This window comes from Lissotriton helveticus, chromosome 8, assembly GCF_964261635.1.
Source record: "Lissotriton helveticus chromosome 8, aLisHel1.1, whole genome shotgun sequence".
Taxonomy (NCBI): Eukaryota; Metazoa; Chordata; class Amphibia; order Caudata; family Salamandridae; genus Lissotriton; species Lissotriton helveticus.
In genome coordinates, this window is record NC_136069.1 from 1,675,054,348 (window position 1) to 1,675,082,106 (window position 27,759).

Below are 27,759 nucleotides of genomic sequence, written 5' to 3' on the forward strand. Positions count from 1 at the left end.
TGATTTTATAAATGCTTGTTTTTTGGCGCAGTGATTGGATAAGGACATGGGACTGGCTAGGTGATTGGAGGAGTGCATAGGTAGTAACATGGAGGTTACTTAGGTGTAGAGGTAGTGCTGAAGAGATTGTAGAAGTGCATGAGTTAGTGCCTGCGTCATTGCATGAGTATATGGGTAGTGACTGGATGATTAGAGTACTACAAGGAGAGTGCATGGTGAACGCATAAGTGCTTGGGTTTTGGTGCAGTGAATAGATAAGGATATGGAACTGGCTAGCTGATTGGAGGAGTGCATAGGTAGTAACAGGGAGAGTACTGAACTGTATAGGTGTCAAGGCTAGCAACTATGATTCTAATCACACAGGAGCAGAGCAACACTAGTTTCCAATGCCCCTCTCAGAACCCCCCTACTTAGTATCTTAATAAACCATTACAAGTAAGTACCAAGGGGGAACGGGAATGGGACAGAGAAGAGACAGCTCTCAGCACTCTGCTTGTTCAGCTAATCTTCTATCCCTCTGTTTCTTTGTTCTTGCAGTGCTAAAACACATATGTAATGTATCTTTACTTTTTATTTAACCTTAATGACTTACTTCATTTAACAACTAGGATGGCTTGTCCTACCAGGAGACGTTTGGGAGGTTACTTCACTTCTTACTTCTCTTTTTTCTTTCTTCTTTATTTGTTAGGAGAAGTGCAGTTCAGTTATTTTCCTTCTTCTTTTACAGGGACGACCAGCGCCTATCCTGCTTCAACTACCTTGACAAGAAATGGCAGAGGTAAGTCTATGTTTTATTTCTTTAATTCTGTGATGGTTCACCTCTAATTTCTATTGGTGTACTTAATGAGTATTGAACTGAATTGGCCGTTTTAATTGGGATTCTGGAAATTCATGTCTCTGCCTTTCTTTCTCTTCCAACAGATTTAGTAAAGACTTTTTAACTTCCTAGAATAAGCTTCAGTTATTTGGTGTCTTTCTTATCTTTGATTACGCTCTTAATGTGCTTGAAATGCATTTTGATTAATGGGTGCTCCAGTTAACACACACGATTACCTCTGACTCCGTGCTGCATGTTATTTGTTCAAGGGAATACCCTTTTAATGGTTGTGAAGAAACGCAGCGTGATACATGCGACGTCCGCATTAGAGAGATTCTGCCTCAGCTGAGTGAACACAGCTGAAACAGGATGATTGCATTTCTTGCGGGTAAATACGGCATGTTGAAAGGTCACGCCCGCGTTCGACAGGAACGGAATGCTCTGACAAGAATTGTCAAGTGAAAGCCTCATAAAATACTCAGAAGGTTTTAGAGGGGAGCGGAGGAAGCAGTGTGGAATACTCTAATCTCACCTCAGTCTCTCTGGTTATTTCTAATCTATGCTTGTTAGCTTTACATTAATGTATTTCTTTTTAACATGGAAAAGCTAAACTGTTCTTTGACCTTGACTCAGGAAGTTTTACCAACTGTCAAATCTAAACCCGGTGTGCACGCCAACTACCCTGACTGACTTTCACGACACCCACGAAAATTAGTTGTTCTTCCTTGAATTACTTCGGTGAAGTGCTCAGTGGAGCGCGCTACACCAGACTGTGAGTAACCCAAATGACTAGATATGCAATATGCTACAGCAGTGTTGGAATGTTAGCTGCCTTGTTGAAAATTCTGCAATGGCAACTTGCTCTCCAACTCCAGGGATCAAATGCTTTTTGATGGGTTTGCGAGGGGGAAATTGTGGCCCGAGTTAAATAAGGAAAAAACCTACCATGTGTCCTGATAGTAGGTAGTGCTCAAGGGATTGTAGAAGTGCATGAGTTAGTGTCTGGGTCATTTCATGAGTGCATGGGTAGTGAATGGATGATTAGAGTACTGCACGGAGAGTGCATGGTGAATTTATAAGTGCTTGGGTTTTGGCGCAGCGATTGGATAAGAACATGGGACTGGCTAGGTGATTGGTTGGAGGAGTGCATAGGTAGTAATAGGGAGAGGGAGAGATGAACTGTCTAGGTAGTGTTCATGAGATTGTAGAAGCGCATCAGTTAGTGCCTCAGTCATTGCATGAGTGCATGGGTAGTGACTGGATGAGTAGTTTGGTACAAGGAGAGTGCATGGTGATTTTATAAGTGCTTGGGTTTTGGTGCAGTGATTGGATAAGGGCATGGGACTGTCTAGGCGATTGGAATAGTGTATAGGTAGTGACAGGGAGATTAGTGAACTGTATAGGTAGTGCTCAATGGATTGTAGAAAAACTTGAGTTAGTGCCTGGATCTTTGCATGACTGCGTGGGTAGTGCTTGGATACTAACTGGGTGATTGCACAATATGGAATCAGTAAATCATTACTCATGCAGTTTTAAAATCACTTATTCACTACCTCTATACTCCTGTAATCAGTCAGGCACCTCTCTATAGTTCAGTAAGCATACATTCAGCTGTATAAATAGATACTGAACACATAGATGACTCATTACATAATGACTAGTTAAGTAACTACAACATCCCAGAAAGGGTAATATGTGGTGGTTTACTTTTGAGCTGCATCTTGACCATTCAATCTACAAATCTGCAACATCATCAATTTATACCTCTCAATAGACTTAAGAAGGAAGGGTAATTAACAACACCTTTTATGAGCATTTCTAAAACCACACTTTTATTATACATCTCAATCAATCAATCAATCATGCCATTTGTATAGCGCACTACTCACCCGGGAGGGTCTCAAGGCGCTTGGGGGGAGGGGTATGCTACTCGAACAGCCAGGTCTTGAGTTGTTTCCTGAAGGCGAGATGGTCCTGGGTCAGCCGAAGGTGGATGGGGAGGGAGTTCCAAGTCTTGGCAGCCAGGTAAGAGAAGGATCTTCCTCCGGCGGTGGCTCTTCGGATGCGTGGTACGGCTGCGAGGGCGAGGCTGGTGGACCGTAGCTGGCGGGTGGGCGTGTAGAAGGTCAGGTGGTCGTTGAGGTACTTGGGGCCCAGGTCGTGGAGAGACTTGTGTGCGTGGGTGAGGAGCCGGAACGTGATCCTCTTGTCGACGGGGAGCCCGTGCAGGTTCCTCAGGTGGCTGGAGATGTGGCTGCGTCAGGGGACATCCAGGATGAGTCGGGCGGAGGCGCTGGAGTCTTTTCTGTAGCTTGGCTGTGGTTCTGGCGTAGAGGGCGTTTCCGTAGTCCAGTCGGCTGGTGACGAGTGCCTGGGTGACAGTCTTCCTGGTCTCGGTCGGGATCAAGCGGAAGATCTTGCGAAGCATACGCAGGGTGTTGAAGCACGATGAGGAGACGGCGTTGACTTGTCTGGTCATCGAGAGGGAGGGGTCCAGGATGAAGCCCAGGTTGCGTGCGTGGTCGGTTGGCTTGGGTGCGGTGCCCAGGGCTGGGGGCCACCAGGAGTCATCCCAGGCGGAGGGCGAAGATCCCAGGATGAGGACTTCCGTCTTGTCCGAGTTCAGTTTCAGGCGGCTGTCCTTCATCCACTCGGCGACGTCTTTCATCCCTTCGTGTAGGCAGGTACTGGCGGTGTCGGGGTCTCTGGTGAGGGAGAGGATCAGCTGGGTGTCGTCGGCGTAAGAGATGATGTTGAGGTTGTGCTGGCGTGCGATGGCTGCGAGAGGTTTCATGTAGATGTTGAAGAGGGTGGGGCTGAGTGAAGATCCTTGCGGGACGCCGCAGATGACTTCGGTGGCCTCGGAGCGAAACGGGGGGAGGCGGACTCTTTGTGTTCTTCCGGCGAGGAACGAGATGATCCACTCCAGTGCCTTCTCTTGGATACCGATGTTGCTGAGGCGCTGGACTAGGGTGCGGTGGCAGACCGTGTTGAACGCAGCGGAGAGGTCCAGGAGGATGAGGGCCACTGTTTCCCCCTTGTCGAGCAGGGTCCGGATGTCGTCGGTGGCTGCGATGAGGGCGGTCTCGGTGGTGTGGTTGGCTCTGAAGCCGGACTGCGAGGGGTCGAGGGATCCGTTCGTCTCGAGGAAGGCGGTCAGCTGTCTGTTGACGATCTTCTCGATGACTTTAGCAGGAAAAGGGAGGAGCGAGATGGGGCGGAAGTTTTTGAGATCGGTGGGGTCCGCTGTAGGTTTCTTCAGGAGGGCGCTGATCTCGGTGTGCTTCCAGCTCTCCGGGAAGGTGGTGGTGTTGAAGGAGGCGTTGATGATGTTCCGGAGTTGGGGTGCGATGGTGGAGTCGGCCTTGTTGAAGACGTGGTGTGGGCAGGGGTCGGTCGGTGATCCGGAGTGGATGGTGTTCATCGTGCGGGCTGTGTCTTCGGTGGTCACCGTGGTCCAGGTGCGAAGGGTGGCCGTGGGGGCATTGGTTCGACGGTTGGGTGCGTGGGTGTGGCGCCGAAGCTGTTGTGGATGTCGGCGATCTTGCGGTGGAAGAACGAGGCGAGGGAGTCGCAGAGGTCTTGTGACGGAGTGATATCGTTGGTGCCGGTGCTGGGGTTGGAGAACTCCTTGACGATAGTGAAGAGCTCTTTGCTGTCGTGGGCGTTGTTGTCCAGTCGTTCCTTCAGGGATTTCTTCTTGGTGGTGCGGATGAGCTGGTGGTGCTTGCGGGTAGCGTGTTTGAGGGCGGTCATGTTGTCGGTGGTCTGGTCGAAGAGCCAGGCTTTCTCGAGGGTGCGGCAGGTCTTCTTGGAGTCCTTGAGGTCGTCGGTGAACCAGGATGCCTTCTTGCTTCTGGGTCTGCTGGGAGAGTTCTTTAGTGGCGCGAGGTCGTCGGCGCAGGCGGTCAGCCACTGTGTGAAGTTGCGGGCTGCTTCGTTGGGGCCCGTTGTGTTGGCGGGTGGGCTCTGGCTGAGGGAGGTGGTGAGCTGGTCTGCGGTGATCTTGCTCCAATTCCTGTGAGGTACCTGTTGCGGGTGGTGGTGGGTCGTGGATCTTTTGAAGCTGAAGTGGACGCAGCTGTGGTCGGTCCAGTGGAGTCCGGTGGCGTGGCTGAAGGTGATGTACGTGCTGGAAGAGAAGACGGGATCAAGCGTGTGGCCAGTGTAGTGGGTGGGGGTGTTGACCAGTTGCTTGAGTCCGAGGTTGGCGAGGTTTTCCAGCATGGCGGTGGTGTTGCGGTCCTTGTTGTTCTCCAGGTGGAAGTTGAGGTCCCCGAGGAGGATGTAGTCAGTGGAGGGGAGGGCGTGCGGGCTGATGAAGTCTGTGATGTCTTCGCTGAATTGTGTGCGTGGTCCCGGGGGTCTGTAGACGAGGGTGCCTCTGAGGGTCGTCTTAGGGTCGGTGTGAATCTGGAAGTGGAGATGTTCGGCTGCGGCGAAGGAGTCGTTGGCGTCGGTCGTGATGCGGATGGTGTTCCTGTGGACGATGGCGATGCCACCTCCCGTCTGGTTGATGCGGTCCCTCCTGATGATCTTGTACCCGTCCAGGATGGCGATGGCGATGTCCGGTGCAGAGGAGGCGTTCATCCAGGTTTCCGTGAGGAAGGCGACGTCCGGTGATATAGCGTCGAGGAGGTTCCAGAGTTCCACGGCGTGTCTGTGGACGGAGCGGGTGTTGATCAGGATGCACTTGAGGTGGTTGCTGCTGGTGTTTGTCTTGGCGGGTGCGGGGCAGGTTCGGAGGCAGGTGAACTTGCAGGTGCAGCAGGTGAAGGGTCCGTGGGTGAGTCTCGGGGTGGCTCGGCAGCAGGCGTGGGTCCGGCCGGCATTGAGTGCGTTGAGAGTGGCGGCGTCATAGGTCAGTTGGGTCGTCTTGTCTCGGCTGGGAGGGCCAGGGGTCCTGGCGCTGGGCGCGGTCCAGGCGCGGACGGGCGCAGACGGGCTTACCTTTGGCGCACCTTCGGCGCTCAATCGGCGCTCCCGCTGCGCGCGTCCGCTGCGCGGTCGCTCTGGTGGCGTCATAAGTAAGGAGCCGGGAGGGAGGAGCAGCTGGGTGGCGGGAGCGTGGCGGCGAATGGAATCACAGGGGGGCAGGGCCGCAGGGAGGCAGCAGCGGGAAATTCCAAGAAGCAGCGGGCAGCGGGAAATTCCCAGGAGCAGCGGGAAATTCCCAGGAGCAGCGGGCAGCGAGCGAAGGAATCTGCAGGCAGGAGGCGGCAAAGGCAGGCAGGAGCGGCAGCAGTGAGTGGGGCGACCAAGCCCTGTGGAGGGCTGAGCGGTCTCCACCTTTGTATCTATCATTTATGTTACATCATCCAACTATACCTTTGCTCAGACTACAAAAAGAAGCCTGATTAACAACACCTCATTTCACCATTGTATCTTAAAATATATGGCATCATTTAACTTTACCTTCTGTACAAACAGAAACCTAATTATTAACACCTTATATGATCATCTTTCAAACTACACATTTGTGCTGTATCTTTAACCAACTATTTACAAAGATGCAGCATCATTCAATTATGTATTTGAACAGACTTAAAAAAAGCTTAATTAATAACATCAGTAATCGTGTTAAAAAACAACACATATTACTGCACACTCTTTTTTAACCCTTTGGATGCGTCGGACGGCTACCAGCCGTCGGACTCTACCCGGTGGCGTGTGCGTCAGACGGCTGGGAGCCGTCCAAATTGTGCACGCGCAGAATTTTCCCGCAGTGCGGGAAAATTTCACGTGCATCCAAGGGGTTAAACAATATTGAAGCACAATAAAACTAATTTTACATCTCAACATTTAATAATATATTTCAAACAACACAGTTTTAGAATATGCTCTTTAAATAAACCTCAAAAATGTATAACTCACCTTGCAAATAAATCTGTTGAATGAAAAATCTCACACACTCAGACACACACTCAGACAGGATTCTTTTTTACACACAATCAATAAAATGTATCAGACTCAGGAATGTTAAATCAGTACAAGGAACAAAACCTTGTCTCTCACATGACTGCACCCAGCTTCGGCACTTTAACTCATTGTTTTACTGAATCCAAAAATTCTTATAAGTTTGAAACTTTTATGGATTTTATTTACCCGATCATGGCAAGGAAGCTATTTATACAGTGGCGGTTTGGCACCCTACCTATCAAATCCTTCACTAGCAAATGGACCAATGGAGGGGATAAAATATGCCCTGGCTGTAATTCCTGTGATGAGGAGGAAATCCATGTTCTGTTTTTTTGCCCTACCTACAAGTCACCCAGGAAATATTGGCTGGTCCCCCTATGTAGGAATATGGCAATAAGGAACTGTGCAACATCTTTCAGAATACTGAAAACGGATTCCTCCCCCCACATTGTTTTTGCAGTCGCAAAATATCTCTTGGCCATGTGGCGTATTAGGTCCAAGTTGATTAAGGCAAAACCATTATAGGATGAATGCCTTCACCACTGTGCCATTGCAACCTCTGGCTCCCGCTGATAATGTCTCCCATCACACTGTTTATTCCACCCTCAATGACATGGAATGTAGTTGTTTGTTCCTCTTATGCATTTTATATACTTGTTTTTAAATGTAATGAAATGCTGATACTTGTATGTTCGAATTTTAAATATGTGTATGTCTTTTTATGCATCTTTTATGGCCTAATTGGCCGAAATAAAGATTTTTGGATTGGATTGGAAATCAGTAATGGCATGGTTTTCCTCTCTTTTTCCATACAAATACACATAAGCAACAAATGACATTGCTTCCCAGAGTTTTTCAAATTGTAAAACACATTTCTATTGGTTACAGATAATAACTCTTATCAACTGACTTCTTCACCCCCTTGTGCTTAATGCCAGTATCCATAGCAACAGCTCATGCAACATTCAACCTAACTGACAGGTCGCAAGTTCACCATATTTTCAAGTTCACCACACAATGTTGCAAATGGAAACAGCAGGTGTGGTTGCCTTTGCAGAACATGATCTTATCCTTTGTACTGTACTTTTCAATTTTCTTTTACTAAATAATAAGAAACTTGCTTTTTAAAGAAAGTAAAATGCACCCTATTTTTGAATGTACAATGATCTTAAACAGCCAATCAATTCTCTTCTTTCTTAAAAACAGCATCTACTCCACCATTTTAGATACCTCTCTTTTTACCAACTGACTACCTCAGCTACAGACATCTTTTGATTACCTACAGACATCCCTTCAAGATGCTTTCTGTGTGGGTTGTTGAGCAAAGCAATGTATTCTGGTGCAAAAGGTATCCTAACACAGAGGCATTGACAAAGACCTAGCATTGCAAAATGTAGACATAAAATAGATTGGGCAGAGAGGATTAAAGTGGCAGCCATTGATGCCTTTGTTTAAAACCTTTTTGCATCTCCAAGTCCCTGACCTCATGATTGTGTACTGTGGTGGCAAAGAGCTAGGCACATTGACTGGGGAAGGTTTGGAATTGCTAATGAAGGACACCTTTGCAGAATTGATGTTGCTTTTCCCCCAAACTGTATTTGTATACTCTAACATATGCCAAAGACAGAAATGGAACTGGTCCAATCAATTTTGTCCTCAGATTGAGAAAGCTAGAAACAATGTCAATAAAGCGGTTTCTGTTTACCTAAGAGACCATAGGATGGGCTCCATCTATAACAAAAATCTTCGTTTCAATGTGGATGGCATTTAGAGAAGTGACAGAGTACACTTCACTGATGAAGGCAACAGAGTGTTTCTCAACAACCTGAAGCTCTGCATCCGCACTTACATGTAGCTACAACAATCTCAAATGATAACAAGGGCTCTTTTAGAGCCACTCACTAACCCAACATGTAACCTAGGTTTATATAAAAAAATCGTAATTATTTTTGCTTGGAGTCGTGCACCCAGCGTGACCGTAGGACCTGTGCACCCATTGCATTTACACCAGGGGACGTGCTAGGAGCTACGCACCCCTCGTGTACACACCAGGTGGCCACGCTTGGAGCCGCGCACCCATCTCTGTGTCCCTTATGAGTTAAATGCAAAAGCATTTGACTTGAGGGACACCTAGCAACCACTAGTTGAACTACAGCTCTTTGTAGAATTGATATTGGACACTATAATATTCACTGCCCACTGCTAATCTCGTCCCATAATGCTTTGCAGGGCCTTTGGTTGGAATTGTATTTTTGCCCATAACTGTGTTTTGGATGGTCCTAAGAGGATGAGAACACCACTGAATTGTTCAGCATGAAATGCTCTTTGTGATCAAGGCATCTTCGGGGTCCTTTCCTTAGGTTAGGGGGGACCCCAAAATCATCACCTCTCTCATTGCCTGATATTTTTCATTTTCAAAGTTCACTTTTGTGAATTGGTTATATGCTTTTTAGCATTTAAAGTTGCTTTATCAAAGCATTTGTGGGTGCAGTTTAGTAGCTGACTCCACTACGTGTTTTCAATGGCATGCATAGTTAACAAATCTGCGCAAACTGAGTTCATTGCCCAGGGTTAGTAGCGGTAGCCACAAGGGCATTCCAGTACGTAGACAGTGAATTCACTGTTGCAATTGATGATCTTTGCTAAGCTTTTCATTGGGCCTGCCTCTGTCTGATAGGTTTTACAATTAACACTATTCCTGCAGGCTTTACATGAGCTGCAAGTTGTGAAACCATTTGGTGGTGTTAACCACTGAGTACTGACAGTATCATGGAGATAACTTTGGACTAAGCAATCTTTCAGGGATTTTAGGTCATCTGTATATCAGTTTAGGACTTGAGCCTACATGTTTTCCTATTATAGGGCCTGCTACAAGTAGGCGCCAATGGGCTTTCATGACTTTCCTTAAATGTGTGGCCCCATTACTGAAGGTGGTAATCATTCTGGGTGTTTCATTAATCATATCAATGGGACCCAGTGTTTTTCTATTTGTACAATTGAATGTGTCTTGTCCTTAACTTTGTTTTTAGCAATTTGAAGCACTTTATTACTATATCCTCTTGTCTTAAATCTTCTCTCCATAGTTGGCTGTTATGTGAGGAAACCCTCATTTATACTAAAGTTTTGGTGAACTCAAAGCAATTCCCCATACGGAATGCTGTTAATTAAGGGGTTTGGGTGATTGCTGGATCCATGTAACACAGCTAAAGAGACTCGTTGTAATATTACCATCTATAATTTTCACACACACATCTAGAAACTCACAATAATCTTTACTAATTTTGTAGGTACATTTCAGATTTAAATTATTAACCCCAGTTCCTGTATGAATTGTACAGATTGAGCTTCAGGTCCATCCCAGATCAGGCATAAGTCATCAATATATCTGATCCAAATGGGTATATGGTCACTATATCGTTCATTATTCTCCACTCAGACAGTTTGTTCCTCCCACCAACCTAGAAATAACTTTACTAGGCTGGGGTAAACACAAGTACCCACCGCGGTGCCAGATATACAGTTTTTTCAAACAGAAAAATGTTTTCCTCTAATCATTGTTTCTAGCATCGAATTATGTTGCCATAGAATGATATATGCAAAAAGAACAATTGATGGACAGAATGCAGAACAATGTCATACATTCACCCCAGTACATAGATCTGGGCCTAAATCCATCGTTTTTTGCTCACCATGCCATTCTAGTTTGGACCCAGCCATATGCAAATCAGTCTTGGCCCTGCACCCAATGGGAACAGTCCAGCCCGAACTGCCAGACTAGGTCCTCCCTGGACTGGAAACAAGAATCCTAGGGCCGGTTTCGGGCTTTCAGCCCTCATCAGCCAGGATAACTTGAATCCAATGGCATGGAGAGCACGGGACTCACGTCTGAGCATACCCGTCCCACTTGGGGTGACAAATGCAAAAAGAACAATTGAGGGACAGAATGCAGGACAATGTCATACATTCACCCAGTACAGAGCTATGGGCCTAAATCCATCGTTTTTTTGCTCACCATGCCATTCCAGTTTGGACCCAGCCATATGCAAATCAGTCTTGACCCTGCGCCCAATGAGAACACTCCAGACCGAACTGCCAGGCCAGATCCTCCCTGGACTGGAAACAAGCATCTTGCATTCAGTCCATCAACTTTTTTTTTTGCATTTGTCACCCCGAGTGGGCCGGGTATGCTCAGACGTGACACCCTGGTGGATTCGTGGCATTTTTGTGAATTTGTGGGAAGAGATACAAACACGGAATTCGTGGATTGTCAGTTCTCAGAAATGTGTACTCCTCCTCATCTAGAAGACCTCCTTGGTGCCAGTTCATTAAGAGATCATGATATCGTTTGATTGACATTCTATATCTCTCCCAATTTATTTCTTCATTGCACATTTGGTCACAAAGTTGTTGTAGAGCCTCTTCGCTGTACTGCACTCGGTGACTCGATCCATAATTACAATGTTGCCCCTCTTGTCGAATGGCTTGATGATGATCGTAGGGTCTTTTTCTAGGGCTCACAAGGCTTTCCGTTGCTTTCTGGATAGATTTTCATATTTCCTGATAATTTTTCTGTGTCACATTTTAGTTAGTTCCTGTGTTACTGCTGAACTGTACGCTTCAATGTTGTCATATGGTACATTATGATTGTATTTGGATTTGGGTTTTAGCCCACTGTGACATTTTCTATTAGATTCTAGACCTAGATGTTCTAACATTAGATTGGCATTTCCCTGTTGTTGTCGGTCATTTTCTATTTCTATGTCATAGAGGTCACACATTGTCCCAATGTCTCCCACTTGTAGATCACCAACGGATGTGGTATCATCTCGCCTGAATGAGTTCTTTAATCCAATTGCCATTTTATAGAGTTTCATCAACTTCAGTTTGCAAATAAAAAGGAATAAATCGATTCTGGTATTCGTGTAATTTAGATTATTGGTAGGGCAGAAAGATACTGCAGGAGCCGATACTGCACTGCACTCACTCCCTAGTGTGCTTCGCCTTTTCTGAAGTCGCAAATGAAGTAAGCTATTGGGAACAGGTGCAACTTTAGCGGTCATGAATGGAACCGCGGGAGAAAAGTGTACACAGTAATGTCCGAATGGGAGAACAAAAGGCAGGCTGCAGCAATGTCATTATTTGACGAAGATTTGGATGTAAGCCCATATATGCAGACAGGACCTAAAGGGGCTACAGGAATTGAACCCTCAACCAATCAAAAATTATTTCAACTTAAGAAACTTTTGAAACGTGAAATCAACAAGTGGTGGGAAATCACCTCATTTGACAAATTATGTGGAAGTAGGCCGAGTGCCCAGGGGTCTCAGGATATCTATTGTACCAACGTATAAAAACCCCCATCCTGAATTACTTACAGAATGGGTGGAGTACATGGGAAAAACCTGTAAGGGAATGTTGGAGATTCTCGCCATCGTCCACAGGAACACCATCAGAATCTCGACCAACACTGAAGACTCCCTCAGCATGGCCAAACACCTACACTTCCAGATCCACGTCGATCACAACATCACCCTCAGAGGAACCCTTGTCTACAGACCCCCGGGACCCCGACCACAGTTCAGCGACTCCATCGCCGACCTCATCAGCATGCACGCCCTCTCCTCAACCGACTACATCCTCCTCGGAGATCTGAACTTCCACCTCAAGAACGCCAACAACAACTCCACAACCCTGATCGCCAACCTTGCCAACCTCAGACTCAAACAGCTCGTCGTGACAAACCCTCTACACCGGACACATGCTCAAACCCATCTTCTCTGCCAGCAACCACATCACCTTCAGCCACACCACCGAACTCATCAACGTGGAAGACAGGTGCAGAAAGAGCCAAGAAAGTGCAGAAAGAGGAAAGAGTGGTGCAGAAATAGGGACGAAGTTTGTAGAAAGAGGCAAGAGGGGTGCAGATTGAAGGAACCGAAGTCAAGAAAGATCAATAAAGGTACATAAAGAAGCATGAGAAGTGCATAAAAAGGCAAAAGAGGTACTGAAAGAGGCAAGAGAGTTACAGAAAGAGGGATACCAAGAGTCAAGAGTGCAGAAAGAAGCAAGAGAGTTACAGAAAGAAACAACACAAGTGCAGAAAGATGCAACAGAGGCACAGAAAGAGGCAAGAGGGTTGCAGAAATAGGGAAGAGGTGTGTACAAAGAGGCACGAGGAATGTAGAAAGAATCAAGAGAGGTGCAGAAAGAAACAACAGAAGAGCAGAAAGAAGCAACAGAGGTGCAGAAAGAGGCAAGAGAGGTACTGAAAGAGTCAAGTGGGGTGCAGAAAGAGGCAAGAGGGGTGCTGAAAGAAGCAAGAGAGGTGCTAAAAGAGGCAACAGGCATGCACAAAGAGACAAGAGACATGCAGACAGAAAAAACACAAGTGCAGAAAGAGGTAACAGGGGTGCAAAAGAGGCAAGAGAAGTATAGAATGAAGCAACAGATGTACAGAAGGAGGCAAGAGAGGTGCAGTAACGGGGGGAAAGGGGTACAGAAAGAGACAAGAGAAGTGCAGAAAGATGCAACAGAACGGCAGAAAGAAGCAAAAGAGGTGCAGAAAGAGGCAAGAGAGGGTTGCAGAAAGAGGCATGAGAAGTGCAGGAAGAAGCAACAGGGGTGCAGAAAGAGGCATGAGAACTACAGAAAGAGGCAGGGGAGGTGCAGAAAGATGCAACAAGTACAGAATTACGTGAAGAGGTGCAGAAAGAGGAAAATGAGGAGCAGAAACAGAGAAGAACGGTGCAGAAAGAGGCAAGTGGGTTACAGAAAGAAGCAGGAGTAGTGCAGAAAGAAGTAAGAAAAGTATAAAAAGACACAATAGGGTGCAGGAAGAGGTAAGAGAGGTGCAAAAAGAATCTAGAAAGGTATAGGAAGAGGCAAAAAAGCTGCAGAAAGAAGGGTGAGGGGTACAGAAAGAGGCAACAAAAATACAACAAAAGGTAAGAGAGATGCACAAAGAGAAAAGAGAGATCATAAACATGGTAGACAGGTGTATAAAGAGGCAAGTAAAGTACAGAAAAAGGAAAGTGGGGTTCAGAAATGGGGAAGAAGAGGTGTCCAGAAAGAAGCAAGAGAAGTACAGGAAGAAGGAACAGAAGTGCAGAGTGAAGCAAACAAAGGTACAGAAAGAGGCAAGAGAAGTGCAGGACGAGGCAGGAGAGGACCTTAAGGAGGCAAGAGAGGTGCTAAAAGAGGGAAGAGGGACACCGAAAGCGTGCGGAAAGTAGCAAGAGAGGTGAAGAAACAACACAATTACAGAAAGAATCAACAGAGGTGCAGAAAGAGGCAAGAGAGGTACAGAAAGGGGCTCGTGATATGTAAAAGGAGGCAAGAGGGGTGCAGCAATAGGAGTGAGGCATGTAGAAAGAGGCAAGAGTGGTACAGAATGAAGCCAGAGAGGTATAGAAAGAAGGAACATAAGTAGAGAAAGAAGCAACAAAGGTGCAGAAAGGGGCAAGAGAAGTGCAGAAAGAGGCAAAAAAGGTGCTGAAAAAGGAACGAGAGGTTCAGAAAGAGGGAAGAAGGTTACAGAAAGAGGTAAGAGGAGTGAAGAAAGGAGCAAGACTGGTGCAGAAAGAAACAACACAAGAGCAGAAGGAAGCAACAATGGTGTGGAAAGAGGCAAATGGGGTACTGAAAGATTCAAGTGAGGTGCAGAAAGAGGCAAGAAGGATACAGAAAGAATCAAGAGAGGTGCAGAAAGAGTGAAAAGATATGCAGATAGAAACAAGAAAAGCAAAAGAAGTGCCAAAAGAAGCACGACAAGTGCATAAAGAAGCAAGAGAAGTGCAGAAATGAGCAAAAAGGATGCAGATAGAATTTAGAGGTATACAGAAAGAAGCAAAGGAGGTGCAGAAAGAGGCAAGAGAGTTGCAGAAAGAGGGATAAGGGTTACATAAAGAGGCAACAGAGGTACACAAAGACAAAGAAGGTACAGAAAGAGGGAAGACAGCTGCAGAAAGAGGCATGAGGGTATAGAAAGAAACAATAGAGGTGCGAAAAGAAGGAACAGAAGTGCAGAAAGAAGCTACAGAAGTGCAGAAAGAAGCAAGAAAGGTGCAGAAAGAGGCAAGAGGGGTACTGAAAGAGTCAAGTGAGCTGCAGAAAGAGGCAAAAGGGGTGCAGAAAGAAGCAAGAGAGGTGCCAACAAAGAAAGAGAAGTACAGAAAGCTGTAACAGAGGTGCATAACGAGGCAAGAGAAGTACAGAAAGTGGCAAGAGAGTTGCAGAGAGAGGGAGGAAGGGTGTAGAAAGAGGCAAGAATAGTGCAGAAAGATTCAAGAGAGCTGGAGAAAGAAGCAAGAGTGCTGCAGAAAGAGGAATGAGGATGCTGGAAGAGGCAAGAGGGGTGCAGAAAGAAGCAAGAGAGGTGCAGAAAGAAGGAACAGAAGTGAAGAAAGAAGCTACAGAAGTGCAGAAAGAAGCAACAAAGGTGCCAAAAAGAGGCAAGAGTGGTACTGAAAGAGTCAAGTGAGGTGCAGAAAGAGGCAAGACGGGAGAAGAAAGAGGCACGGCAGGTTCACAAAGAGTTGAATAGAGGTTCAGAAATTGGAAAGACAGGGGCAGAAAGTAGCAGGGGAAGTACAGAAAGAGGCAAGAGATATACAGAAAGAAAAAAACACAAGTGCAGAAAGAAGCAACAGAGGTGCTAAAAGTGTCAAGAGGGGGGTGCAGAACAGGCAAAACAAGTGCAGAAATAAGCAACAGAGGTGCAGAAAGAGGCAAGAGAAATGCTGAAAGAGGCAAGAGAGGTGCAGCAAGATGGAAGAGAGGTGCGGAAAGAGACAAGGCAGCTTCAGAAAGAAGGAAGAGAGGTACAGAAAGAAGCAACACAAGGGCAGAACAGGGGTGCAGAAAAAGGCAAGAGAAGTGTAGAATGAAGCAACAGATGTACAGAAAGAAGCAAGAGAGGGGCAGTAAGAGGCGAAGGTGTGTAGAAAGAGACAAGAGGGGTGCAGAAAGACGCATGAGCGGTGCAGAAAGAAGCAACAGAACTGCAGAAAGAAGCAAAAGAGGTGCAGGAAGAGGCAAGAGAGGGGTGCCGAAAGAGGCAAGAGAAGTGTAGAAAGAAGCAACAGAGGTGCAGCAAGAGCCAAGAGAACTGCATAAAGAGGCAGGAGAGGTACAGAAAGAGGCACCAAGTACAGAAAGATGCAAAGAGCTGCAGAAAGAGGAAAGAGGAGCAGCAACAGGGAAGTGGGGTGCAGAAAGAGACATGAGGGGTGTGGAAAGAAGGAAGAGAAGTGCCAAAGGAAGTAAGAAAAGTATAGAAAGAAGCAATAGGGTACAGATAGAGGCAAGAGGGGTGCAGAAAGAAGCAAGACAGGTGCCAAAGAGGCAAAAGAGCTGCAGAAAGAGGGATGATGGGTGCAGAAAGGGGCAACAGAAATACAGTAAAATTCAAGAGAGATGCATGAGACAGGAGAGGCATAAATATGGAAGACAGGTGCAGAAAGAGGCAAGAACAGTGTAGAAAGAAGAACAAGAGGTGGAGAAATAGGGAAGAAGTGTGTAGAATGCTATAAGAGATGTCCAGAATAAAGCAAGAGAGGTGCAGAAAGAAGGAACCGAAGTGCAAAAAGAAGCAACAAAGGTGCAGAAAGAGGCTAGAGAAGTGCAGAAAGAGGCAAGCAAGGTGCTGAAAGAGGCAAAAGAGGTGCTGAAAGAGGGATACAGAAAGAGGCAAGAAGAGTGCAGAAAATAGCAAGAGAGGTGATGAAACAACACTAGTACAGAAAGAAGCAACAGAGGTGCAGAAAGAGGCAAGAGAGGTACAGAAAGAGGCAACTGATGTATAAAAAGTGGCAAGAGGGGTGCAGAAATAGGAGAGGGGCATGTAGAAAGAGGCTAGAGGGGTGAGAGATATAAGCCAGAGAGGTGGAGAAAGAAGGAACATAAGTGGAGAAAGAAGCAACAAAGGTGCGGAAAGAGGCAAGAGAAGTGCAGAAAGAAGCAAGAGAAATGCAGAAAGAGGCAACAGATGTGCTGAAAAAGGAAAGCAAATCAGAAAGAGGGAAGAGGGGTACAAAAAGAGGTAAGAGGAGTGCAGAAAGACGCAAGAGGGGTGCAGAAAGAAACAAGACATGGGCAGAAACAAGCAACAGTGGTGTAGAAAGAGGCAAGAGGAGTACTGAAGAGTGTGGAAAGAAGTAACAGAGGTGCAGAAAGAAGCAACCGAGGTGCAGAAAGAGGCGCAAGTGGTGCAGAAAGAGGGAAGCCAGCTGCAGAAAAAATAGGACAATGCAGGAGAAGTACCAAAAGAAGCAAGAGAAGCGCAAAAGAAGCAAGAGAATTGCAGAAAGATGTAACAGAAGTGCAATAATGTGCAAGAGAAGTACAGAAAATGGGAAGAGAGTTGCTGAAAGAGGGAAGAGGGGTGTAGAAAGAGGCAAGAGAAGTGCAGAAAGAGGCAAGAGAGATGAAAAAAGAAGCAAGATTGCTGCAGAAAGATGGAAGAGGGGTGCTGAAAAAGGCAAGAGGGGTGCAGAAAGAAGCAAGAGAGGTGCTGAAAAAATGAACAGTTGTGTAGAAAGAATCTACAGAAGTGCAGAAAGAAGCAGCAAAGGTGCAGAAAGAGGCAAGAGGGGTACTGAAAGAGTCAAGTGAGGTGCAGTAAGAGGCAAGAGGGGTGCAGAAAGAAGCAAGAGAGGTGCCAAAAAAGAGAAAAGTACAGAAATATGTAACAGATGTGCATAAAGAGGCAAGAGAAGTACAGAAAGTGGCAAGAGAATTGTAGAAAGAGTGAAGGGTGTGTAGAAAAAGGGAAGAGGGGTGCTGAAAGAGGCAAGAGAGCAGAAGAAAGAAGCAAGAGAGGTGCACAAAGAGATAAAAAGAGGTTCAGAAATAGGGAAGACAGGGGCCAAAAGCAGCAAGGGAAGAGCAGAAAGAGTCAAGAGACATACAGAAAGAAGAAACACAAGTGCAGAAAGAAGCAACAGAGGTGCAGAAGGAGGCAAGAAGGAGGCAAGAAAAATCAGAGATGTGTAGAATGAAACAACAGATGTACAGCAAGAGGCAAGAGAGGTGCAGTAAGAGGGAAGAAGGGGTGCAGAAAGAGAAAAGAGGGGTGCAGAAAGAAGCAACAGAACTGCAGAAAGAATCAAAATAGGTACGGAAAGAGGCTGGAGAGAGGTACAGAAAGAGGCAAGAGAAGTGCAGAAAGAAGCCAGAGAAGTGCAGAAAGATGTAACAGAGGTGCAAAAAGATGCAAGAGAAGTACAGAAAATGGGACGAGAGTTGCAGAAAGAGGAAAGAGGGGTGTAGAAAGAGGCGAGAGAAGTGCAGAAAGAGGCAAGAGAGATGAAAAATGCAAGAGAGCTGCAGAAAGATGGAAGAGGGGTACTGAAAGAGGCAAGGGCGTACAGAAAGAAGCAACAGAAGTGCAGACATTTTTTTTGGGGTGCAGAAAAAGGCAAGAGATGTGTAGAATGAAGCAACAGATGTACAGAAAGAGGCAAGAGAGGTACAGTAAGAGGGAAGAAGGGGTGCAGAAAGATGCAAGAGAGGTGCAGAAAGACGGAACAGTAGAGCAGAAAGAAGCTACAGAAGTGCAGAAAGAAGCAACAAAGGTGCTGAAAGAGGCAAGAGGGGTACTGAAAGACTCAAGTGAGGTGCCGAAAGATGTAACAGAGATGCATGTAGAGGTAAGAGAAGTACAGAAAGTGGCAAGAGAGTTGCAGAAAGAGGGAAGGCGGTGTAGAAAAAGGGAATAGAAGTGCAGAAAGAGGCAAGAGAGCTGAAGAAAGAAGCATGAGTACTGGAGAAAGAGGGAAGAGGGGTGCTGAAAGAGGCAAGAGAGGAGAAGAAATAGGCAAGAGAGGTACACAAAGAGATAAAAAGAGGTTCAGAAATAGGGAAGACAGCGACCGAAAGCAGCGAGGGAATAGCTGAAAGAGGCAAGAGACATACAGAAAGAAGAAACACAAATGCAGAAAGAAGCAACAGAGGTGCAGTAGGAGGCAAAAGAAATACAGAAAGAGGCTAGAGAGGTGCAGAAAGATGGACGAGGGGTGCAGGAAGAGAAAAGGCAGGTTCAGAAAGAAGGAAGAGAGGTACAGAAAGAAGCAACAGATGTTCAGAAAGAGGTATCAGATGTGCAGAAAAAGGCAAGAGAAGTGTAGAATGAAGCAACAGATGTACATAAAGAGGTAAGAGAGGTGCAGTAAGAGGGAAGAAGGAGTGCAGAAAGAGACAAGAGGGGTGCAGAAAGAAGCAACAGAACTGCAGAAAGAAGGAAAAGAGGCGCAGAAAGAGGCTGGAGAGGGGTGCAGAAAGAGGCAAGAGAAGTGCAGACAGAAGCAACAGAGGTCCAGAAAGAGGCAAGGGAACTGCAGAAAGAGGCAGCAGACGTGCAGAAAGAGGCAACAAGTACAGAGTACAGAAAGAGGCAAACAGGTGCAGAAAGAGGAAAAAGAGGAGTAGAAACAGGGAAGAGGGGTGCAGAATGAGACATGAGGGGTGCAGACAGAAAGAAGGAAGAGAAGTGACGATAGAAGTAAGAAAAGTATAGAAAGAAGCAATAGGGTACAGAAAGAGGCAAGAGGGGTGCAGAAGGGAAGCAATAGAGGTTCAGAAAGACGCAAAAGAGCTGCAGAAAGAAGGACAAGGGTTGCAGAAAGAGGCAACAGAAATACAGAAAAAGGCAAGAGAGATGCACAGAGAGACCAGAGAGATGCAGAAAAATGGATTGAAGACAGGTGCAGAAAGAGGCAAGTGATGTGTGAAAATAGGCAAGAGGGGTGCAGAAATAGGAGAGAGGCGTATAAAAAGAAGCAAGAGGGGTGCAGAATGAAGCCAGAGAGGTGTAGAAAGATAGAACATAAGTGGAGAAAGAAGCAACACGGGTGCAGAAAGAGGCAAGAGAAGTGAAGAAAGGAGCAACAGAGGTGCTGAAAATGGAAAGAGGGGTGCAGAAAGAGGGAAGAGGATTACAGAACAAGGTAAGAGGAGTGCGAAAGAAGAAAGAGGGGGGCAGAAAGGAACAACACAAGAGCAGAAAGAAGCAACAGTGGTGTAGAAAGAGGCAAGAGGGATACTGAAGGAGTCAAGTTAGGTACAGAAAGAGGCAAGAGGTGTACAGAAAGAAGGAAGAGAAGTGCTGAAAGAAGTAAGAAAAGTATAGAAAGAAGCAATAGGGTACAGAAAGAGGCAAGTGGGGTACAGAACAAGGGGTGCAGAAAGTAGCAACATAAATACAGGAAAAGGCAAGAGAGATGCACAAAGAGACAAGAGAGAGGCAGAAACATTGAAGGCAGGTGCAGAAAGTGGCACGAACAGTGCAGACAGAGGAAAGAGAGGTGCAGAAATAGGGAAGAAGTGTGTATAAAGAGGCAAGAGATGTCCAGAATGAAGCAAGGGAGGTGCAGAAAGAAGGAGCAGAAGTGCAGAAAGAAGCAATAAAGGTACAGAAAGAGGCAAGAGAAGTGCAGAAAGAGGCAAACAAGGTGCTGAAAGAGGCAAGAGAGTTGCTTAAAGAGGGAAGAGGAATACAGAAAGGCAAGAAGAGTGCAGAAAGAAGCAAGAGAGGTGAAGCAACAACACAAGTACAGAAAAAAGCAACAGAGGTGCAGAAAGAGGCAAGAGAGGTACAGAAAGAGGCAACTGATGTGTAAAAAAGGCAAGAGGGGTGCTGAAATAGGAGAGATGTGTGTAGAAAAAGAGTAAAAGGGGTGCAGAATGAAGCCAGAGAGGTGTAGAAAGAAGGAACATAAGTAGTGAAAGAAGCAACAAAAGTGCAGAAAGAGGCAAGAGAAGTGCAGCAAGAGGGAAGAGGGGTACAGAAAGAGGTAAGAGGGGTGCAGAAAGAAGCAAGAGCGGTGCAGAAAGAAACAACACAAGAGCAGAAAGAAGCAACAGTGGTGTAGAAAGAGGCAAGAGGGGTACTGAAAGAGTCAAGTGTGGTACAGAAAGAGGCAAGAGGGGGACGGAAACAAGCAAGATAGGTGCAGAAAGAGGGTAGAGGTGTACAGAAAGAGGCAACAAGAGTGTGGAAAGAAGCAACAGAGGTGCAGAAAGAAGCACGAGTGGTATGGAAAGAGGGAAGAGAAATGCAGAAAGAAACAAGACAAAGCAGGAGAAGTGCCAAAAAGAAGCAAGAGAAGTGCAAAAGAAGCAAGAGAAGTGCAGAAATGAACAAAAGGGATGCCGATAGAAGCTAGAGGTGTAAAGCCAAGAGAGCTGCAGAAAGAGCGATGAGGGTTGCAGAAAGGCAACAGAAGTGCAGAAAGAGGCAAGAGAGGTGCACAAAGAGACGAGAGATGCAGAAAAGCTGAAGACAGCTGCAGAAAGAGGCAAGAGGGGAGCAGAAAGTGGCAACAAGTACAGAAAGATGCAAAGAGATGTAGAAAGAGAAAAAGAGGATGAAAAACAGAGAAGAGAAGTGCTCAAAGAAGTAAGAAAAGTATAGAAAGTAGCAATATGGTGCAGAAAGAGGCAAGAGAGGTGCACAATGAGATAAAAGAGGTTCAGAGATAGGGAAGACAGGGGCAGAAAGCAGCAAGGAAAGATCAGTAAGAGGCAAGAGACATGCAGAAAGAAGAAACACAAGTGCAGAAAGAAGCAACAGAGGTGCAGAAGGAGTCAAGAGAAATGCAGAAAGAAGCCAGAGGGGTGCAGAAAGATGGAAGAGGAGTGCTGAAAGAGACAAGGCAGGTTCAGGAAGCAGGAAGAGAGGTACAGAAAGAAGTAACAGAAGTGCAGAAAGAGGTATCTTGGGTGTAGAAAAAGGCAAGCGAGGTGTAGAATGAAGCAACAAATGTACAAAACGAGACAAGGGAGGTGCAGTAAGAGGGAAGAAGGGGCACAGAAAGAGGCAAGAGGGGTACAGAAGGGAAGCAAGAGAGATGCAGAAAGTTGCAAAAGAGCTGCAGAAACATGGATGGGAAACAGGTGCAAAAAGAGGAAAGAGAGGTGCAGAAATAGGGAAGAAGTGTGTAGAAAGAGGCAAGAGATGGACAGAATGAAGCAAGAGAAGTTCAGAAATAAGTAACAGAAGTCCAGAAAGAAGCAACAAAGGTACAGAAAGAGGCAAGAAAAGTGCAGAAAGAGGCACAAGAGGGAAGAGGGATACAGAAAGAAACAAGAAGAGTGCAAAAATAAAGCAAGAGAGGCGAGGCAACAACACCCGTATAGAAAGAAGCAACAGAGGTTCTGAAAGATGCAAGTAATGTGTGAAAAGAGGCAAGAGGGGTACAGAAATAGGAGAGAGATATATCGGAAGAGGCAAGAGGGTGCAGAATGAGGCAACAGGGGTGCTGAAAAGGGAAAGAGAGGTGCAGAAAGAGGGTTACGGAATGAGGTAAAGGGGTGTAAAGAGTCAACACAAGAGCAGAACGAAACAACAGTGGTGTAGAAAGAGGCGAGAGGGGTACTGAAAGATTCAAGTTAGGTGCAGAAAGAGGCAAGAGGAATATAGAAAGAAGGAAGAGATGTGCCAAAAGAAGTAAGAAAAGTATAGAAAGAAACAATAGGGTACAGAAAGAGGCAACAGAGGTGCAGAAAGAAGCAAGAGAGAAGCAAGAGAGGTGCAGAAATAGGTGAAAGAGCTGCAGAACGTGGGACGAGGGGTGCAGAAAAAAGCAACAGAAATACAGAAAAAGCCAAGAGAGCTGCACAAAGAGACAAGAGTGATGCAGAAACATGGACGACAGGTGCAGAAAGAGGCACGAAAAGTTCAGAAAGAGAAAAGAGAGGTTCAGAAATAGGGAAGAAGTGTGTGGAAAGAAGCAAGAGATGTCCAGAATGAAGCAAGAAAGGAGCAGAAAGAAGGAACAGAAGTGCAGAAAGAAGCAACAAAGGTACAGAAAGAGGCAAGAAAAAATGCAGAAAGAGGCAAGTGAGGTGCTGAAAGAGGTAAGAGAGGTGCTTAAAGAGGGAAGAGGGATACAGAACGAGGCAAGAAGAGTGCAGAAAGAAGCAAGAGGGGTGCAGAAAGAGGCAAGAGAGGTACAGAAAGAGGCAAGTGATGTGTAAAAAGAGGCAAGGGGTTGCAGAAATAGGAGAGAGGCATGTAGAAATAGGAGAGAGTTGTGTAGAAAGAGGTAAGAGGGGTGCAGAATGAAGCCAGAGAGGTGTAGAAAGAAGGAACATAAGTGGTGAAAGAAGCAACAAAGGTGCAGATAGGGGCAAGATAAGTGCAGAAATAGGGAAGACAGCGACCAAAAGCAACAAGGAAAGAGCTGAAAGAGGCAAGAGACATACAGAAAGAAGAAACACAAGTGCAGAAAGAAGCAACAGAGGTGCAGTAGGAGGCAAGAGAAATATAGAAATAGGCTAGAGAGGTGCAGAAAGATGGAAGAGGGGTGCAGAAAGAGAAAAGGCAGGTTCAGAAAGAAGGAAGAGAGGTACAGAAAGAAGCAACAGAAGTTCAGAAAGAGGTATCAGATGTGCAGAAAAAGGCAAGAAAAGTGTAGAATGAAGCAACAGATGTACAGAAAGAGGCAAGAGAGGTGCAGTAAGAGGGAAGAAGGAATGCAGAAAGAGACAAGAGGGGTGCAGAAAGAAGCAACAGAACTGCAGAAAGAAGGAAAAGACGCGCAGAAAGAGGCTGGAGAGGGGGGCAGAAAGAAGCATTAGAAGTGCAGACAGAAGCAACAGCGGTCCAGAAAGAGGCAAGGGAACTGCAGAAAGAGGCAGCAGAGGTGCAGAAAGAGGCAACAAGTACAGAAAGAGGCAAAAAGGTGCAGAAAGAGGAAAAAGAGGAGCAAAACAGGGAAGAGGGGTGCAGAACGAGACATGAGGGGTGCAGAAAGAAGGAAGAGAAGTGACGATAGAAGTAAGAAAAGTATAGAACGAAGCAGTAGGGTACAGAAAGAGGCAAGAGGGGTATAGAAGGGAAGCAAGAGAGGTTCAGAAAGACACAAAAGAGCTGCAGAAAGAGGGACAAGGGTTGCAGAAAGAGGCAACATAAATGCAGGAAAAGGCAAGAGAGATGCACAGAGAGACAAGACAGATGCAGAAACATGGATTGAAGACAGGTGCAGAAAGAGGCAAGTGATGTGTGAAAATAGGAAAGAGGGGTGCAGAAATAGGAGAGAGGTGTATCAAAAGAGGCAAGAGGGGTGCAGAATGAAGCCAGAGAGGTGGAGAAAGAAAGAACATAAGTGGAGAAAGAAGCAACAAAGGTGCAGAAAGAGGCAAGAGAAGTGAAGAAAGGCAGCAGAGGTGCTGAAAATGGAAAGAGGGGTGCAGAAAGAGGGAAGGAGGTTACAGAACAAGGTATGAGGAGCTGCAGAAAGAAGAAAGAGGTGCAGAAAGAGGCAACAAGTACAGAAAGACGCAGAGAGGTACAGATAGAGGAAAAAGAGGAGCTGAAACAGATAATAGGGGTGCAGAAAGAGACAAGAGGTATGCAGAAAGAAGCAAGAGAAGTACCGAAAGAAGAAAGGAAATTGGAGAAAGAAGCAATAGGGTGCAGAAAGAATCAAGAGGGGTGAAGAAAAAGTATCAGAGGAGCAGAAAAAGACAAAATTGCTGAAGAAAGAGGGATGAGGGGTGCAGAAAGAGGCAACAGAAATACATAAAAAGTCACTAGAGATGCACAAAGAGACAGGAGGGATGCAGAAACATGGAAGGCAGTTGCAGAAAGAGGCAAGAAAAGTGCAGAAAGAGGAATGAGAGGTGTAGAAATAGGGAAGAAGCATGTTGAAAGAGGCAAGAGGGGTCCAGAATGAAGGAAGAGAAGTGCAGAAAGAAGTAACAAAAGTGCAGAAAGAAGCAACAAAGGTACAGAAAGAGGCAAGAGAAGTGCAGAAAGAGGCAAGAGAGGTATTGAAAGAAGCAAGAGCGGTGCTGAAAGAGGGAAGAGGGATACAGAAAGAGGCAAATAAAATTCAGAAAGAAGCAAGCGAGGTGAAGAAAGAAACCACACAAGTGCAGAAAGAAGCAACAGAGGTGCAGAAAGAGGCAAGAGGGTTACATAAAGATGCAATTGAGGTATAAAAAGAGGCAAGAGGGGTGCAGAAATAGGGCAGAGGCATGTGGAAAGAGGTAACGGGTGCAGAATGAAGCAAGAGAGGTTCAGAAAGAAGGAACAAAGGTGCAGAAAGAGGCATGAGAAGTGCAGAAAGAGGAGAGGTGCTGAAAGAGCAACAAGGGGTATAGAAAGAGAGAAAAGGGATACAGAAATATGCAAGAGGAGTGCAGAAAGAAGGAAGAGGGGTGCAGAAAGAAACAACACAAGAGCAGAAAGAAGCAACAGAGGTCTAGAAAGAGGCAAGAGGGGTACTGAAAGAGTCATGTGAGGTGCAGAAAGAGGGAAGAGTGATGCAGAAAGGGAGGGAAGCCAAAAGAGGGAAGAGGCATTAAGAAAGAGGCAAGAGGGGTACAGAAAGAAGGAAGTGAGGTGCGGAAAGAAGGAACTGAAGTGCAGAAAGAAGCGACAGAAGTGCAGAAAGAAGCAACAAATGCACTGAAAGGGGCAAGAGTGTTCTTGAAAGAGTTAAGTGAGGTGCAGAAAGAAGCAAAAGGGGTGCAGAAAGAAGCAAGAGCAGTGCCGAAAGAAGAATGAAAAGTGCAGAAATATGTAACAGAGGTGCAGAAAATGGCAAGAGAAGTACAAGAGTTGCAGAAAGAGGGAAGAGGGGTGTAGAAAGAGGCAAGAGAAGTGTAGAAAGAGACAAGAGAGCTGAAGAAAGAAGAAAGAGTGCTACAGAAAGAGGGAAGTGGGGTGCTGAAAGAGGCAAGAGAGGAGAAGAAAGAGACAAGAGAAGTGCAAAAAGAGATAAAAAGAGGTTCAGAAATAGGGAAGACGGGCAGACATCTCTGTTCACTTGCCCTCACTGCAACAGTACTCTCTGTCCAATTCTACCCTCTCTGTGATTTCTGTTCACTTGCTCCTACTGCAGCAGTACTGTCTGTCCATGTCTACTCTCTCTGTGCTCTCTGTTCCCTTGTACTGACTTCAGCAGCACTGTCTTTCCATTTCTACTCTCTCTGTGCTATCTGTTCACTTGCACTCACTGCAGCATCAATATATGTTCACTTCTACTCTCCCTATGCTCTCTTTGTTCCATTGCACTCACTGTCTGTCCAATTCTACCCTCTCTGTGATTTCTGTTCACTTGCTCCTACTGCAGCAGTACTGTCTGACCACTTCTACTCTCTGTGTGCTCTCTGTTCATTTGCACTCCCTGCAGCATCACTGTCTTTCCACTTCTACTCTCTCTGAGCTCTCTGTTCAGTTGCATTTACCCCAGCAGTACTATCTGTCCACTTCTACTCTCTCTGTGATCTCTGATCACTTCCACTCACTTCAGCAGCACTGTCTGTCCAATTCTCCTCTCTGTGTGCTCTCTCTGTACCCTTGCACTCACTACAGAAGCACTGTCTGTCGATTTCGACTCTCTCTGTGCTCTCGCTGTTCACTTTCACTCACTGCAGTAGTACTGTCTGTCAATTTTCTCTCTGTGCTCTCTCTGTTCCCTGAACTCACTGTAGGACACAATCTGTCCAGTTCTACTCACTCTGTGCTCCCTATGTTCCCTTACACTCACTGCAGCAGCACTGTCTGTCCACTTCTACTCTCTCTGTGTTCTCTCTTTCCCCTAGCACTGACTGTAGCAGTACTGTCTATCCACTTTTACTCTCTCTGTGCTCTCTCTGTTCACCTGCCCTCACTGCAGCATTACTATCTGTCCATTTCTACTATCTCTGTTCACTTGCAGTCACTGCTGCAGTACTGAATATCCACTTCAACTTTCTCTGTGCTCTCTCAGTTCCCTTACACCCACTGCAGCAGCACTGTCTGTCCGGTTCTACTCTCTCTGTGCTTTCTATTAACTTGCACTCACTGCAGCTGCAATGTCTGTCCAGTTTCACTCTCTCTGTTCTCTCTCTGTTCACCTGCACTAACTGCAGTAGTACTGTCTGTCCACTTCTACTCTCCCTGTGCTCTCTTTGTTCCAATGCACTCACTGCAGCCGTACTATGTGACCACTTCTACTCTCTCTGTGCTCTCTGTTCACTTGTGCTCACTGCAGCATCACTCTCTTTCCACTTCAACCCTCTCTGTTCTCTCTATTCAGTTGCATTCAACCCAGCAGTACTGTCTGTCCACTTATACTCTCTCTGTGCTTTCTGATCACTTGCCCTCACTGCAGCAGTACTGTCTGTCCGCTTCTACTCTCTGTTCATTTGCACTCACTTCAGCACAACTGTCTGTTCAATTCTCCTCTCCGTGTGCTCTTTCTGTGCCCTTGCACTCACTGCAGCAGCACTGTCTGTTCACTCCTACTCTCTCTGTGCTCTCTCTGTTCACTTGCACTCACTGCAGCAGTACTGTCTGTCCACCTCTTCTCTCTCTGTGCTCTATCTGGACCTTGAACTCAATGCAGGGGCACTGTCTGTCCAGTTCTACTCACTCTTTGTTATTTTATTTTAAAGGTTTTATATAGCGCTGGCTTGACCCGGAGGTATCAAAGCGCTTTATATGAGTATCAGACCATAATTGCAGGTTACATCGTTACAAAGGTTAGTTATTAGAGCCTGGAAACATAGTGACAAGTAAGGTCGAGACAAACAAAGAGGACATTTACATATACGTAAGGGAAAAAGCAACCAAGGGGAGAGATTCAGGGGGATAAGTACAGGGAAAGTAGACAGAGAATGGAGGAGGAAAAGAGGAGGGGAGGGTGAGAGACACAGCATGGAAAGAGGAGGAGGAGGGGGACAGGGGCACAAACCGGTAGACGAGTCAGAGCTGCATCCAAACTCCAGTAAGCTGTGATCCCAGGGAAAGTGGTATTATTTCCCCATCTCTGTTGCGAGAGGCTCCCTATATGCAGTGGACTCTCTCAAAGGGGTCTCTGAGACTCCAAGGCCTACAATACTGGATCCTTTCCCAAAAAGGGGAGAGGGAGTGATTTGGCAAGGGGTGCCATACCATACCTCAACTGTGAGTGGCTTCCTAGGTGCTGTGGACTCTCTGAGCTCCCTCTGTTCCCTTACAATCACTGCAACAGCACTGTCTGTCCACTTCTACTCTCTCTCTGTTCGCTTACAATCACTGCAACAGCACTGTC

The 27,759-nt window shown here is 46.1% G+C and overlaps 1 protein-coding gene across 4 annotated transcripts in view; it reads left to right on the forward strand.

Annotated features, from left to right (window-relative positions):
- The window catches only part of LOC144773619 (transient receptor potential cation channel subfamily M member 2-like), a 1,811,195-nt gene that overhangs the window by 1,053,129 nt on the left and 730,307 nt on the right, over nt 1-27,759 (forward strand). For all 4 annotated transcript variants that reach the window (XR_013600034.1, XM_078658765.1, XM_078658766.1 and 1 more), the window contains one exon: nt 728-778. Coding sequence is in view for 3 of the 4 variants with exons in the window: in XM_078658765.1 (XP_078514891.1) it covers nt 728-778 (51 nt within the window). In the remaining variant the exon portion in view is untranslated. The remainder of the gene's footprint in view (nt 1-727; nt 779-27,759) is intronic.